A 16,113-nucleotide genomic window follows, 5' to 3' on the forward strand; every position below is an offset into this window, starting at 1 on the left:
CAAGATGTGGGAAATACGAAAGTCCTTATTAGCATAAAATCGGAGTTTCAGATAAAGTAACTATCCCAGTTTGGCCTGAGGGTCTCTTATTGACAGATTTCACAAAAGAGGCTGTCTTCCTTGCTGGATTTTCAAGCCCTTGATCATAGTACTCTTTCGTAATAGTTAGAACAAAAATGCTGCTGTACTAGGCGTTTCTCTGGGGGATTCAGAAACTTGACTAAGTCATCCTTGACATTCTGAGAATATCCCCGTCAGGTAGATAGAGGCAAAACAGATGGGGAGAGGAGGCAAATTTAAACATTGCCAAATTAATCACAAGAAAACCAGAGATGGCAGAGGTAAGGTGCCTGGAATGACGCAGACCACGCTGTAGCACAGACTGGGACTACAGAGAAAGGGCCCTGCAGCCAGAGTCAGGGAAGCAAGGGAGTGCGAGTTACCCCACAGCCATGCCTCCTTCTCACACTGCACCACAGATGGGAGAAGGGGCGTTAACAGTTACAGTGGATTTAACCATTACTTGGTATGTTTTTCCTTGGAAAGTAAACCCTCTCACTTCTATATCTAAAATCCAGCACCATAAACTTTGGGACTCTTAAGCAGAAATACAGGTCATTAAAAAAGAAAAGGAGAAAAAGAGAAGAAGAGAAGAAGAGAGGGAAGGAAAGAGAGAGGGAAGGAGAGAGAGATTGTAAGTTTGGAATTGAGATGAATACAATCTGGCACAACCCATCAAAATTCAAAATGCAAATTATACATGCCCTTTGATCAAGCAATTTCACTTCCAGGAATTTAACTTCTGAATCTAATCGCATAAGTATGCAAAGAGAGGCATATACACAAGTCTCTTCATTACCGTTTTGTTTGTAATCGCAACAATCTGAAAGCAATCTAAATGTCCATCATCAAGAAGACACCAGTTAAGTAAATTATGGAATCCCGGAATTTTATACAGCACTTGAAAAAGAATGAAGTACAGCTACATGAAATTACCTGGAAACATTTCCAGAGTATTTCATTAAGTTTGAAAAAAAAAAAAAAAAAGGAAATTGCCAAATGCTATCTATACGATTCTATTTACATTAAAGCTGGAAAATTTTTTTGCTTAGACATTCACAAACATTTTCAGAAACTTACAATCAGGAACCTTCAAGTGGCGTTTCCTTGAAAACAAATCGAGAAGCAGGGAATTCTCCTTTGTATTCTCTCTCCTAATTGTTGGATATATATATATATATATATATTTTTTTTTTTACCAGAAGTCTATGACACTTTGTCATTACATAATGGAAAAGACAAATCTGTTGTAATGTATGCTCTGAATGTTTGCCATAAATTTGTGCCCTTAACACTGCAGAAGAAAATGCAGTCTTAAGAAAATCAACAGGCACACAGTTCCTCCCATCACACAGGAACTAGTGCAGGGTGCTATGGAAGTTGTCTCCTCCCAGCTTCCAGAAAGTGTAGCCTTGGTCAGTCATGGAACTTTCTGCATCTCACTTTCCTCTTCTATAAGATGGACATTAGCTACTCTAAATGCCTAACATGTATTTCAGTATCAAAACTCTGCCGCTGAGTGATCAGTTGTTGCTGTTTTCCCTGCAATGAGCCTTTGATTTTTGTCTGCTGATGCAGTGGTAAGAAGCAAGGGGCCAACCTCCCAAGGGACACCTGCTTGTTTTCACATCCTCAGCACCAGACCTTTCCTTCTTTCTCCATCTCTAATCCTCCCTTCTCTTCATTCCCATATATATTCCTCCCTCCAACTCCATTTCTCTATTTTCATCTCACTCTTCTTCTCCCTCCCTCTCTTTCCCACCTGTCTTCCCTCTTTCTCTCCAACCCCACCCTAAAAACAAAAACCATCCCCATCTCCATCCCTATCTCTGTTGAAACAGACATTGGCTTCAGCTTGTGAAGAATGTCACACTTTTCATTGGCTTCAGTTTTGTGAGAAATGTCACACTTTTCCTTTCCCCGAAATTGAACGGTAGGAATTTTAAAGATGCCCATCATAAGTAGGTCGTCTGAACAGTGCCTGTATATGCTGACCAGAAGGTAAATAATGACAAAACAGAGAATATTGCTCATGCAGACACATATTAAGTATGTTCTTCCTATTTTGTTTACACTCCTGTGTCAATGTTACCTCATGCATCATGATAGTGGGATTCTAGGTAGGTTTAAATGGATGTGTACTGCCAAGTCTCGGTAGTTTTCTGCAACAAATTAATTCATAGGACCAAAACCAGCAGTGGGCACCATTATTAACATTAGAGCACATGGTATTTCGGGACAATTTTTTGTTTAATTAAGCACAGAATAATTATGATTTTATTTGTATTATGATCCATTTCGGAGATGACTGATCCTTGCAAAACAACCTGTCCAAGGTTTTCACAAGGAAGCCAATAAAACGCATTCATTGCTGAGACTATTACGAGCTGGAAGCATGGAGTTGAACGTTTCCCACTTGTGGTTTTATTATAAAGCAAAACTAAAAATTCTTCAAAGTAATTCAGGGTGATAAAGGTAAAAGTGCTCCCCTAGTCATTTCCAGGAGATGTTGCGAGTTAACTTTCTCATCATGAGCCCTCGTAAAGAGTACTGGTTAGAGAGACAATCAATGAGCATGTTTTAATTAGAAAAATGTGGAATCCAAGCACTTTTTGCAGGAAACAAGATGATCGCTTAAAAGAGACATCAGGAGACTAATAAAAGTTAAAATGCATTAAGTGGCCACAGTGAACTCCAAGGTAAAGTTGTGGGATATTTGTGACATGACCCACAGAGAGGGATGAATCAGAAGAGGGTGGGAGTCAGCCAGTGGGACTTAATTCCTTCTACTTCTCATTCAGTCAGCAGTAAACCCCCTTCTAAGTCCAGGCAACTGAGGTGACACAATGCTTTAAAAAGATTCTCCCTCCTCCCTATGCTTTGGCCACCACTACATCTCCTGGGAGGAGAGAAACATTGTAATGACAAATACACTAAAGCAACTCGGCTATAGTGGCACCAGCAGCAAATCTGGGTTGGTCTGTGGAGTTTGTCTGTCTGGTCTGCACCTATGGCCTCTAGACAACACAATACTTGGAGATGGTCCATGCATGTTTCCGAGACCTCAGGAGGTCATGTGATCCGGATGCTGCCAACCAACCTAGACTGTTCTTACAAGAGATTGAATCAGTTGTGTCCCGATGATCCTAGTTAGGTCTCAGGAGACTCAATCAGGGAAGTATGGAAATAATAGGAAGAAAAGTTTTTTTTTTTTTTTTTTCTAAGTCTGCTCCTCTCTTAGGAAGCTTCCAAGAAGAGATCTACGTAAAAATGATGCTGAGAAAGAAAACATCCAGCCTGAGTGATACCTTACCCATGCCAGGACCCTGTTTCTCAAACCCACCATCCTCCCCAGCTCCATTTTCCCGATAGGCAAAAGAACATCTCTGCAGGATTTTGATTCAGATGACATGAGGTAGAGCAGCCAGGGCAATACTGGGCACAAAGTAGGCATTTCAGAGATGGTTATGTTTTAAAAAAACCAAAGCCAAAAAAATCTTCCTGATGCTTCCTGGGAAGTGAAAAGATTTTCAAGAGGGCCACAATTTCTCCTTCTCAAGTATATTCTGAGATTAAGACGATGGGAAAAATGATCTTCACAGCCCTCTTCCTTCAGCACAACGCTACTGTCAGACATGCCGAGGAAGAAGTGCCCTTCACCAAATTCAAGATCATCCAGAAAACATACACAGGGACACAGCCCCACCCTGTTCTCACAAGACCTGTGAATTTATTCCTTCACTTTACTGAACTGGAAAGGTTGAGGATTTAGGTAGAGTTGATTTCCCTGGAGTCCCACCAAATGCTTAAATGGGTCTAATATCTGCCTGTGCCTTCTCATCACATGTTTTTAATGCATAGCAGAGAGGATCTGGTTGGTAAGAAAACTAAAAGGGGACTCAAATGAAGCTTCTCTTTTAAATTCTTATCTAAGCACACAGCAATGCATGAAGGGTCACATTTTCACTTAGTCCTCAATACAGAGAGATGGATGGGTGGGGGTTGGAGTAAATTAATGAATGAATTTTCATCTACTCATTAACTCTACAAGTGTTTAGGACTCGGCCAGACCAAAACAAAGAGCTGTGAATTCCACTCATGTTAGCCATGTGGCTTTCAGGAATCCAACTACTTCAACCATCACCATTACCGTCCAGCTTCTCTGCTAGGAGGCAGCTAGAGTCAGAAGCAGAGCCAAGGATCTGCTGACATGGAGGAGTAAAGGGTTAAGCTTCCAGCTGCAGTGCCAGCATCCCATCTGGATGTTGGTTTGAGTCCCAGCTGCTGCACTTCTGATCCAGCTCACTGCTAATGTTGCTCGGTAAAAGAGCCGAGGATGGCCGCAATGCTTGGGCCCTCGCACACAAGTGAGCGGTCCAGATGGAACACCTAGTTCCTGGTGCCTGTGTCAATCCTTCCCATTGCAACCATTGCAAAAACAATTTAACAAAAAAGAACTGCTATTTGTCCTCTTTGGAAATAAAAGGCATACATAGTTAAGGTACTAGTGACAAAAATTCAGGGTATCTGCAGAATCCAGTGTAGTTACTATCTTTTATTTTTTAAAGATTTATTTATCTGAAAGGCACAGTCAACAGAGCGGAAAAAACAGAGAACCTGGAAACCTGGAACTCCATCTGGGGTCTCCCACAAAGGTAGCAGGGGCCCAAGTACGCAGGACATCTGCCTCTGCTTTCTCAGGCTCATTAGTAGAGAGCAAGCAAGTGGAGGAGCCAGGACTTGAACTGGTGCTGATAAAGTGCAGACATTACAGGTGGTGGCTTAACCTGCTGAGTCATGATGTTGGCCCTAAGGTATTCCTTTAAGCAAGAAATGATTCTTCAGAAGATTTAACAGACAGACAATTTTGAAAATGATCCATTGTGTTTGACATTTCTACAACCTCTAAATATGAGTATGTACAAACAGGCCTTCCAGCAAAGCCCCGCACTGGTAGGTTGTGAAGGCAAGAAAAGCTATGTGAGACAGTTTCTTAAATACTTTCTATAATCTAAAGGATGCTTAGTTTTCACTGTGGTAAATGGCAGAGTACCCTGTGACAGACTGCAATTCTGGGGACAAAGATCCCAGCTCACAGAGACATGGAAGACCAAGACTAATCAATCAAAGGAAACTTCAGAAAACTTGTGGAGTCTGCTTGCCCTACATCATGGACGTCTTATCTGGCTTCTGTTAAAGAAAAAAAAAAAAAAAGGATCATCGGGAAGCCAGAATTAGAAAAAGATTTGTGCTTCATCAAGTCTCTCCCAGATAAAAAATCCTCTGGGAAGACCTCAGGAAAGGCCCCTAGGAATGGCAGTTGATATTAGCTGAATGAGTGATAGATCATAGGGAGTGATGGAAATACTTTTGTTCTTTTTTTTTTTTTTCCAAGTGTGAACTTAACCCAAAAGTTTTTGACACTCACACAGACTCTGGGAAAATTCTTGCTCTTGCAATGCATGACCACAAGGTGGCCTCAATCTGTAACAGGGTCCCCATGGAACAGGCTGTAAAGGGATTAAAAATTTTTTTTTTTTTTTTTTACCTAGTGGATTGACTGTGGTAACTTGTAAGTAAGAAGCTCAAGCCCCCCAAAACATCCACTTCACAGGCTTTTAATTTTACAGGGACGAGGGTGAGGATGCGGGGAGGTGTTCCCAACTACAAAGGACCATTCTCCTTGGATCCTTTCACCTTTAAAAGTACAAGTTTGCAGACCATGCTGGGAGTAGGTTGGAGTGTTCTTGATTAAGATGTAATGCTTGTTTCTTTCCTAATGCACCTTGTAATTTGCACACGTGCCACGACACTTTATTTATTTTCTTATTAATGGGTTTGAGTGTGTTCAGCACCACAAGCCATAAATTGGAGAGCGCTGGGTTATACCAGTCTTGCTTTATTTTCCTGCCAATTGTCAGAAAGTGAGGTGGGGTATGAAGCGCTCCCTCCTAAATGTTTTTTTTTTTTCTCTACTTCCTGGCACCCCCTACATCCATTCAACAACCAACCCCCCTGTTTCCATCTGCGAGGGGGAGAAAAAAAAAGAGAGACACAGCCTGATTTCTTATTGGTGAGCTTGCCTATTGAGCAGCTCAGTTATTGAGATTAATAAGCTGCCAGTTTCCAAGGAAGGCTAAGAAAACTGCAAAATTAAAGTGCACTGCAACGTGAAATGCTGCTGGTGACCAGGCAGGATCATGGTGTCCAAAAGGCAAGGTAAAGCTATAAAATAGGGCCGAGCATGAAAGCATAGCCCAAAGGTCTCATTAATTCCCATGTTGCCTCTGATGAGGATGTAGGGGAGGCACCAGGCTTTGCAGCATGGAGAAGCTAGGCTGCCTACTGATTTGCAAAGAACTTCCACGCATCTGGTCCACACAGAAAGGATTCTAGTTTTAAAGCTCATGTGAAAACATGAAAAAAACATAATAAACCAGCAAACAGTTCACCATGCTTTCACAGTGTCAAGATCACGCCTGTTAGGGATTCTGTCTGAAAATTACTTCATTGATAGAAAAAAAAATCAATCTGAGAATACGTTTGGCACATGGTTGGCCTCTGATTGAGAAGAACACTTCAACGATCGGATGGCTTCCCTGTAAGGATCCAGTTTACAAAACGTCTTGTATTTTGATTTCCCAAATGGGTACCACCAATAAAGCAGCCACTAGGGCACAGAGGACTTTGTTTAGAACACAAGAAGTGTCATTCCTGAAATCCTTATACCCAAATTAGATTCCTTTTGATATCAACCATCAATCCCAACATATGCAATTCTTTCTCAGAGCCCTGGCTGAGTTTCCTGTCAACAGGAACAACAGTGACATTCTCAGGATGACCAAATGATCAGTCGTGGTACTTGCAACTGGCTAGGGCTCTCCTACCGATCTGCAATGTCTTGTTTGGAAGACATAAAAGTATACAACTCTTAGAGCTAGAATAGCAGCTCACAGTCACATTTTATAATATGCAGAGTATTGGGCCCACGGCTGTGAATCAGCTAGCACACTTTCTGTGCTGCCACCACGTCAGAGCAGCCAGGACCCAGATTTACCATCCCAGGTTGCACCAATTATGCAGAACTGTAGAGAAGGGTCCCTGATGTCTTGCCTGGCTCAGGATTCTGACAATGACAAAAATCTACACCCAGCAACAGACAGATCACCCCACAGATCATTTCTCACCTTGCACTACTTCTAAGAAATACGATTTATTTGTATTTTGAAAGGCAGAGTGTGGCAGAGAAAAAAAAGACGAGAGACATCTTCTGAAAGCTGCTTCACTCCCTAAATGGCCAGCAGAGGCAGCACTACTTTAGCCTGCAGCCAGGAGTCTGGAACTCCATCCTGGCCCCCCACATGGGTGGATGAGACCGAAGCACTTGGGCCATCTTTGTAGTTTTCCCAGCTGCACTAGATTAAGAGAGAACACCAGAGTTGAACCAGTGCTCACACAGTGTTTCTATTCGGTGCTGGTATTGCGGGCAGCTGCTTGACCTCCTGCTGCACGATGCTGAGTCGGTACCTTAACCAATTTTTAAGATAATAACTTCATCATCTCTGTGGCATTTAAAAAAAATTAATTTGTCATCTGTCACAAGGCTAAGCATATTTGTTTTCCTTTTTTGTCCCAAGAAAAATTATTATGTGGGACTTAGGAAAATGGAATTTTAGGTCAGGGAGGTCCAGGTTCAAATCTCAGCTCTGCTGTTTACTAACTGGGTCATCTGTCTGCAACTTGAACTCCCCGAGCCTCAGCTTTCCTTTATTTTCAACAGGAATAGTAGTGTATATCTTAAAAAGGGGCTTAAATGGATCATACACATAAAGTTAAGTACTAAGCAAAATGCATATGATAAAGAAAAGTCGTGATGCCAGACTTACAGGATCATGCAGAATCAACAAAATTTCTGGAGAAGCATTTTTAAAGAGGAAAAAGCAACTGCTGGGACCTGTGGATATATGCTATTATCTGCAAATGCCTGATTTTCAGAGGTAGGTATATTTTGAAATCTAATTAGTTATAGGCAAAAATGAGTCTATTCAGTTGTCTTGCTATGTTACAGATTGAACCTGCCCAAAGTTGAAATGATGTTTTCTGCCATCGAGGTTGTTCCTTCTTCAAGAATTGAACATCACTAATTACCCAGACTCCTAAATCAAAAAATTGGTAAGAAATTTCACCTCTCATTTCTACATCAGATTAATTTCTACTGATTCTCTCCTGAAAATACACATCCCTTATATGAATATTCAGCATTGCCACTCTACTTGAAGGTGTATCACTTTTCAGCTTAAGTATGATATTGTCCAAAGTAGACTTTCAGTTTTGTAATATCGTCCTCCTTATCCCTACCATTACAGTCACTATGAAGCCTCTAACTTCATTAAAAAACAAAAGAAATTGCACCGTATTATGTTATCTCCAATGCTGGAATACGGCAATGCCTTTTCACTGTTCCTGAGATGGGGTTCAAAGCCTTGTACCTTCTTGTTCTCACCCACCTTTCTTGTTTGCTTTGTTTCCCCTGCACTTCAATATTGCTGTCCTCACTGAGTGATTTGTTTGCCACCGAGAATACTCTTGGAGTCTTAATTAACATCTACTTACTCCTTGGACTCAGCTTAACTATCAGCTATCAATTTTTCACGGATCTGGCTTCCCTATAGCTCTCGAGTCACGGCAGGGACATGCGTGTCATCATTTGTTCATGCCCTACATCCAGCCTAGACTCTTGGCAACAGTAGGGACTGTACTTCTCTCCTATGGTGGGTTCTCAAGGGTCTTTCTAGAATGAATAATGGATGGCCATCTTCAAACGCAACTTGCAGACTTGCTTGCAGCTGTGTGATCTTACTGTTTAAGATGAGGGCTTCCGGTATCCCAGGGCAAAGGTAAACACCATGGGGATATTTTGGTGACCTACGGTCCAGGTGGATTCAGACAGGGAAGCTTGCCTCAGCAAAATATACAAAGTTAGCTTCTGTGATTGAACTACTGTTTGCTAGTTTCAAAAAGAGAGGCTGGCTTTAAAACCTCCTAAAGTAGGTGGTGACCAGATAAATTCCAGAGCTCATCATTCTGAGCAGCAGAATGAGTGCATAGATGTTATCAACCCAGAATTGCAGGTGCACTTGACTCCAAGACCTCTCGAGAGCAGGCTGAGGAAGATGGTTACAACAGTGATGTACTTCAGGAGACACAGGGTAGACTGCTTGTAACTAATTTCTCTGCCTCGTGTCCCGGTTTTCATTACATTTATTTATCGATTTATAACTTTTGGTAGTAGAAATTTATGCTTATTTTTATAGATGATTGACATTAATGTAAAACTTCTCCATGGTGCTTTCTTGTCTGATATTAAATTTCAATTTTGTGTACTCCTGTTTGCTGGCTGTTCCTCCTTATTCAGCACCTCCGATTCTACTTGTAAAAACAACAGGAGGGGTATAGTTCAGAGAGGAGCTAGCATTCTTTATACAGAAGGATGGAGACTTCAAAAGGGCAATGTAGAGACCAGGGACCACCCCCTTGAGTCTCGGGAAATGCCCTAAAACTTGACTTAAAACTTGTAGGAGCGGCAAGATGTCTGCTCAGTCTCTCCCAGCATTATGAACTTCCACCACACCTGAAGTCTACAATAACAAAAGGACAGAGGTGATAAAGCTGTCTGAATTTTCACTTCACTCCCAAAAGTGGTGGCCACAGAAATGAGCCTCCAAAATTTCTTGCCTCTCCTGGTTCTCTTCCCTGCCATGTGAGTAAACCAGTTTAGATCAGGTTTGATAGATAGCAGCTTGCTCATATAGAGAACTCTTATACCCACATTTCCACTTTCCAGCAAGAAAAGGACTCCATTAAAAATTCATCATGTGTCTGAATGGGTGAATAGGTTTAGTTTCTGATCAACGAGATTCCATGAGAAAAGAGTGGAGAATGGGAGCGTTTACTTTTTTCTATTTATCTGATAGGTGAATTCTAACATGCATCTAAAAATCTGGAAGGAGGACACATCTTCCAGTCTTTCTAGGAGAACTACCCAGTTTTCCCACCACATAGCCACATAACTTTGATCCTTCCATGATGTGTAAAATGCTCTTGTTTTCCGTGTCTGTGCTACCTCCCCCTTTACAACACGCAGACTTTGAGAGAGGGATGCGTGATTTCAACACCAACATCTCAGCACCTAACATAGACCTTAGCATATTAGTGAAGGGATTTTCTAATATTTGTAAAAAGAGACTATATTAACAGTATGTATAAGAGAATCATAAATTTTCAGTGATTTTATGAAGTACTGCTAAAATTTTCAGATAGGAGACCAAGGTTCACTCGGGTTCTGGGGGCTCAGGTCTATGAAAGGGGTCCCAGACATTTGCTGCCATCTGTACCTTGTGCTTATTATTTGGTGTTACCTCATCTCAAGGGCCTCAATTGTAACTGTCCTCAACCTTGGGTGCTTTTAAAAATAATTATTTTATTTTACCATTTGAGAGGTAGAGAAAAAAGAAGATAAATGAAGAAAGCGGAAGAAAGGGGATGAGAGAGTTCCTCTCTGGTGGTCTACTCCAGATATCTGCAAAAACCAGGGGCCAGGGCCTAAAGCTGAGATTCCCCCATGGGAGGCAGGGATCCAGTCCCTTGGGTTAACACCTTCTGCTCCTCAGGGTGGACATCAGTGGGAAGCTGGGAATGGAAATAGAGTCAGGACTCAAACCCAGACATCCCATATGGGATGTGGGTGTCCCAAGCAGTGGATTAAATGCTAGGCCCAATGTTCAATTTCTTGGCTTTAGAACATAATGATCAAATAAATCCATATTTTTTCTCATATTTCCTTTTGATTAAGATTTTGAAAAGCCTATCTACCTGTAAAATTATGTCTTTAATTTATCTCTGTAAAAAGCATCGTTAAGAAGTCCTCATCATTGTAGAAAGGCCAGATGTCCAAACAACCAGCCCAAGAACTCTACAGATAAGAACCTGTAAATTCTTGGACAGCTTGCTTCAGGAAAGGAAGAAAGTGACCTACTTGGTTTTGTTGGTCATCTCTACTGGATATTTTCTGGGAAGAAACACTGGTGGAGCTGGATTTTCAATACTACAAATCGGTCAAGAAATGTAGGCTTGCGCTTCTTCATTCATCAGCATCTGGCCACCTGACTTTGTATGTAGGAAGCACAAATGTTCCACTCAAGGAAGCCCAGAAACTGTTATCTTTCAGGAGCCACAGACTTGCAGGTTGGTTTGTTCCTCTCCATCTAGATCCTATATCTCATATCTGGCTTTAGGAGCACCTTCAACCATGACATAGCCCTGTGAGTCAGCCCTCTACACAGCTGTGTATTATTAGTGAATCACTTGATCATGACAGCCATTTGAATGTGTCTATCATACAGAATATATAATAGCTTTAATTGTCTACATATTTTAATCTTTAGTGATAAAGAATGCAGGTATGCTTAAAAATAACCTGTAATTGTCCAAAATAAAATGTAAAGTTTTGGCATGATTATAGTGACAGAATGCACTTCTGTTTAAAATTTTATTTCCTAAAAAGATCCAACACATTATAAAAGAGATACCATATCAAACACTATGGCTTTCAAAATTGCTTCTAGCTGAGAGGAAAAAAGAATTCTGTGGTCATTCCTAGAGAGGGTACACGTTATTTCTGCCTTTCCTCAAACCTAAGCCATTAAAGTTTAAAGACCATTTGAGAACCTTCTGATCGGTCAATATAAATTAGCCTCTCTTTGTTGATTCTCCATGTTTCTACCTGACACAGAGGCAATGGCGACTGGAGTGTACAGACCCCAAGCAAATCTGGGGACGAAGCAGCAAGGTTGTTTTTGTAACTGGGCAAGCCATTCACAGCCTTCACTGTCAATTCCATCCTGCCACATAGGACTGATGGGTCTGCCCTCAGGTCATGAAGATGCACGTGATTTGGGAAACCCCAAGTGAGGATGGCAACAAGATTGAGGCAAAGACAAACACAAAAGCAAGCTGGGTGTGACAACAGTTTTCCAGCCCCTCTCTCCTAACTGCCACGCTGGCCATCTTCCTTGGTTGGTGTTTATACATTGCCGTTTGCCCCACAGGCATCAAGCTGTTAGTGTGTACAGGCGGGATTAAAGTGGGACGGCATGCTGGATGAAATATAAATTAAAATTACACTTCTGTCAGTCTGGAGTCAGGGATTGTTTCTCAAGGTCTCCCTAAACACTTAATTTCAAATGAGTCTTCATTTATTACTTCGAGAAAGGCCAAATGCATAATTTATCAGCAGCTTTCAGTCAATATACCCATATAAGCATCCTTCCCATGAGCCTTTGAGTAAAAATATGTTATGCTAATTCTATTAGTTGGGTACACAAGAGCTGTCTAACAGAGTAAACAAACATTAAAAAGAGACACATGTGAACAAATACCTATCAATCCACAGTCCAGGGTCAAATTAGCAAGAGAATGAGGAGGTGACAAGCTTGTCCCATTATTTACATCAAGACCGTCTCTCCCAGTAGAATCTGGAGCTCCCTGGTGGCTACGAGTGTTTGACTCAGGGTAGGCGACAGGCAGAGAGTCCCTGGCTCTGAGTGTGTGGGTGATTCAGGATGGCTAATGACTCTCTCTGGGTGACTCTGTAATCTGGGGATGGGGACTTACCGGGTCTCCAGTGGCACGTTGCTGTTTAGCACCCAACTGTCCTGAAGCTGAACGGACTCTGGTGTGGTGGCCAGGTCATTGGGTGCTGGAGCTGGGGCGTGGATCTGGCTCCGCCGATTGGTCAGAGAGTTTCTGTTGAGGGAGTTGGCCGACGAGTGGTGATGGGACAGTGTGTGGTTATGAGGGGGTGGCAGAGGGGGCCTCAGCGTGGACTGGCTGTGATGGTTTGGAGGACCTGTGAAAAAGCAGAAGGGGAGAGAGCCATTAACATCTGTGGATTCCAGTGTCTGGCACCCTGCAAACCTGTACAGTGTGGTTTGGAACCAAGGCTTTGATGATGACAATCACCAAATACCACAAACCAGAGGCACAGATAAGACTGCAGAAAGCATCACAGGATTAACCACAAGCAAATAGTAAGCTGTACTTTGCATTTCACCAAAGGCGTTCAAAGAACAATAACAACAAACCAAGTTAGCCAAGTCTGGCGGAGAAGGGCTGGCCTGTGAGATTATTTGAAACATTTTAATACCACAATGAACGTGACATGACACTCAAGGTTGTAACAAGTCCAGCACACCACCAGCATCCTTTCACAAGTATCTCATCTCTCTCATGACAGTCAGGACACAGCTTAAATCAGGGACCAACATATTTCAAATGCAAAGGTGCCTTCAAAAAGCTCAGGGTAAAGGAAATGAAGAGATGACAGCACTTTCCCATCAAGTTTTTGAAGCCCCTGCATACCTGTAAGGAACAGGCAGAAAAGAGAAGTGGGACATTGTGGACCGAGTTGAACTTGGCAGAGGAGGGGCAGCTCTCATTGAGCCTAGGCCACTCAGGCCATATTTCAATGTGGACGGCTTGTGGGAAGTGGCCTATTCCAATTTTTCTAGAAAAGTGGAAATATTTGCAAATGAGGTAAAACTTCTCAGTTTGTAAAAATACCAAAAATGCAAACTACACAAATGTCTTGCACATGTGTGTAGATACACATTTGTGTGTATCTATATATGTATGTGCGTTTCCATATATAGAGGAATACAAGGGTACTTCAGACATTTGTAGAAAAATGAAAATAAATTCAGGGGCTTAATTTGGCTCAGAATATATTTTCAGGACTTTTTTCATAATATGTGGCAAATGTGTATTATAAAAAAAATAGGATGCATGAATTTCTAAACCTATTTTGCACCAAAATAAACTCTAACATTTAATTCCATCTTCCCACAAACTTTGTATTCTCACATCTCTGCTTTCCACGCATAACACAACACTCAAATTTCTGTATGTGAAAATGAGAGTCAACATGGAACACCTGTGAACTGGATGGCTTACTCCTATGAGAAGCAAAGCCTGAAGATCAGGTTTCTGGAGAAGGTGCGGGCAGAGGTTTTCAAACCATGACCCTGACTGCAAATTGCATCTGATTTTTTAAACAACAAAATCCTCTCTCTTTGCAGGAAAAAAAAAAAGAACAAAGGAGAACTCTGTCTCTGTTCCTGGTTAACCCTTGTAAATATCTCCACACAGGCTAACTCCACACAAGGTTTTCCCTGTAGCCGCTTCCCGCTCCATACAGTATTTGAAGCACAACGAAAATGAAAGCGGTTCGTGTGCAACGGAAGCCTGTAATTTGGCTTTAATGGATGCCGAAACCTGACTTTTAATTTGTGTCCTTCGAGAGAAAGGTTATTTATTTATTTATTTTTGCAGCCTCCAGTCAGGGCTGGCAGCTCACCAGGTGACTGCTGAGCCTTGTCATTTTGGCCCCTGCCAACTTTGAAAATCCTTAGCTCCTGCTGTCCTGGCTTTAAGAAGTTGGCTCAAGTCATTTAAACAAGCAATTTGACACAAATTTCAACTACTTGTCTCCTTATGTGGTCGGGTTACATCTCCAAAAGGTGTAATCTACATTCTAGGGTTCCTGGGAAGCCTGGGCAACATTCGGTGGGAGAGACAACACGGCCGAAAGATACCAGGTTTGGAGGGCAGCAAGCACAACAAAAAGCATGAAAGACACAGGGGAAGGCAGTTGTAGGAAGTTTTCATCTCTGGACTGAAATGGCTTGGGGAAGTTTTTGTTTTGTTTTGTTTTTTCTTTTCCCTAAATGTTCTGAAAAGACAATGAACAATGAAAACTCTGACCCTGTGAAAAATGCCACTGTGTGGTTGTGTAGATGTGAAATCATGTCCTCCAAATGAACCTGTAATTCATATTTTACATTATGCATCAGTGACATTTTAAATATATCTTTGGGGGCGTTTCATCGCTGTAGCAGGCTATTATATTTTCTGGCATTGTTGTCTGTCTAGTAATGTATTATTACATAGTTATTTAGCATTTGTCTGTCTCGGATTAGTGGGAAGAGGTGGGGAGCAGGGGTGAGATGATGTAATAATGATCCCTCGGAGATGCTATCCGAACCCCTCATGCACCGTTAATGAATTCTCATGCCTTTCTTTCCCCAGTTCCAACTGCCTTCCAAGTGGTGTCATTATTCTCCATTAGCGGGGTAATTATGAGGCTTGCCTGGGGAAGACAAGGTGAGTCAGTGTACAAGTGAGAATGAACCCTCCCCAGCCCCAAGCCCTAACTTTGCACCTCTCACTGCCCCCACCTTGCACCCTCACCTCTGCAGACCACACACTTTCCCCAGTACAAAAAGCCCTTGTTTTCATTTCTTTGCTGCTTTTTTTTCCCCCAGTGCACTAAATGAGATACCATACCCTGTCTCCACCCCCAGTCCCTGTGTGCTCACCCTGAGCTGTTTGCCTGCCCCCTCCAGCCTGTGTGGCCCTCCTCTGTCTGTCTGTGCTGTGTGTGGGCAGAATTCCTGTGGCTGTTTGTACCCAGAAGGGAACCAGGAATGTTGCCCAGGGGGAGATGGAAGCACCCACCTAGCTGGTTATGCTGCATGCTCCAAGTAAAATGGACATTTAGTTTTCCTGTTAAAAGGATGTAGGGATCAAGTTCATGTTCCATGTTCCCTTAAGATATTACCTAGAGCTCCCTTGAGGGGCAAGTGGAGAAAGAAGAGTCAGAGATGAAACATTGAACTTTCCATTCATCCTTCCCTCCTAGGAAGCCATGTGTTATTTCAATGTAATAAAATCAAATAACTGATAGCAACCAAAACAAAAGTTATGCCGACACCTCCTTCTGCATAGATGCTCTGTTTGTTGCTGGTGCTCATTTACAGAGGTACTGATCACACTTGATTCTGGTGTGTCTATTTCCATACGGTGGTGGTGGGGTATGTACGTCAGTGACGGGGCAACACCGAGTAGAGACATGTTGCCAAGAAGTCAGGAGATAAAATCCAGAGCTTTCAGGCACTGAGCTGCAGCTGCTGTTTGTGTGAACTTAGGCATGCTACC

General features: G+C 42.1%; 1 protein-coding gene across 5 annotated transcripts in view; it reads right to left on the reverse strand.

Moving 5' to 3' along the window:
* Positions 1 to 16,113, reverse strand: part of TENM2 (teneurin transmembrane protein 2) — an 884,000-nt gene that overhangs the window by 249,783 nt on the left and 618,104 nt on the right. For all 5 annotated transcript variants that reach the window (XM_040984305.1, XM_040984174.1, XM_040984151.1 and 2 more), the window contains one exon: positions 12,733 to 12,967. In XM_040984305.1, the coding sequence (XP_040840239.1) occupies positions 12,733 to 12,967 (235 nt within the window). The remainder of the gene's footprint in view (positions 1 to 12,732; positions 12,968 to 16,113) is intronic.

This window comes from Ochotona curzoniae, unplaced genomic scaffold, assembly GCF_017591425.1.
Source record: "Ochotona curzoniae isolate NIBS_2020 unplaced genomic scaffold, NIBS_Ocur_1.0 contig_1, whole genome shotgun sequence".
NCBI classification, from domain to species: Eukaryota; Metazoa; Chordata; class Mammalia; order Lagomorpha; family Ochotonidae; genus Ochotona; species Ochotona curzoniae.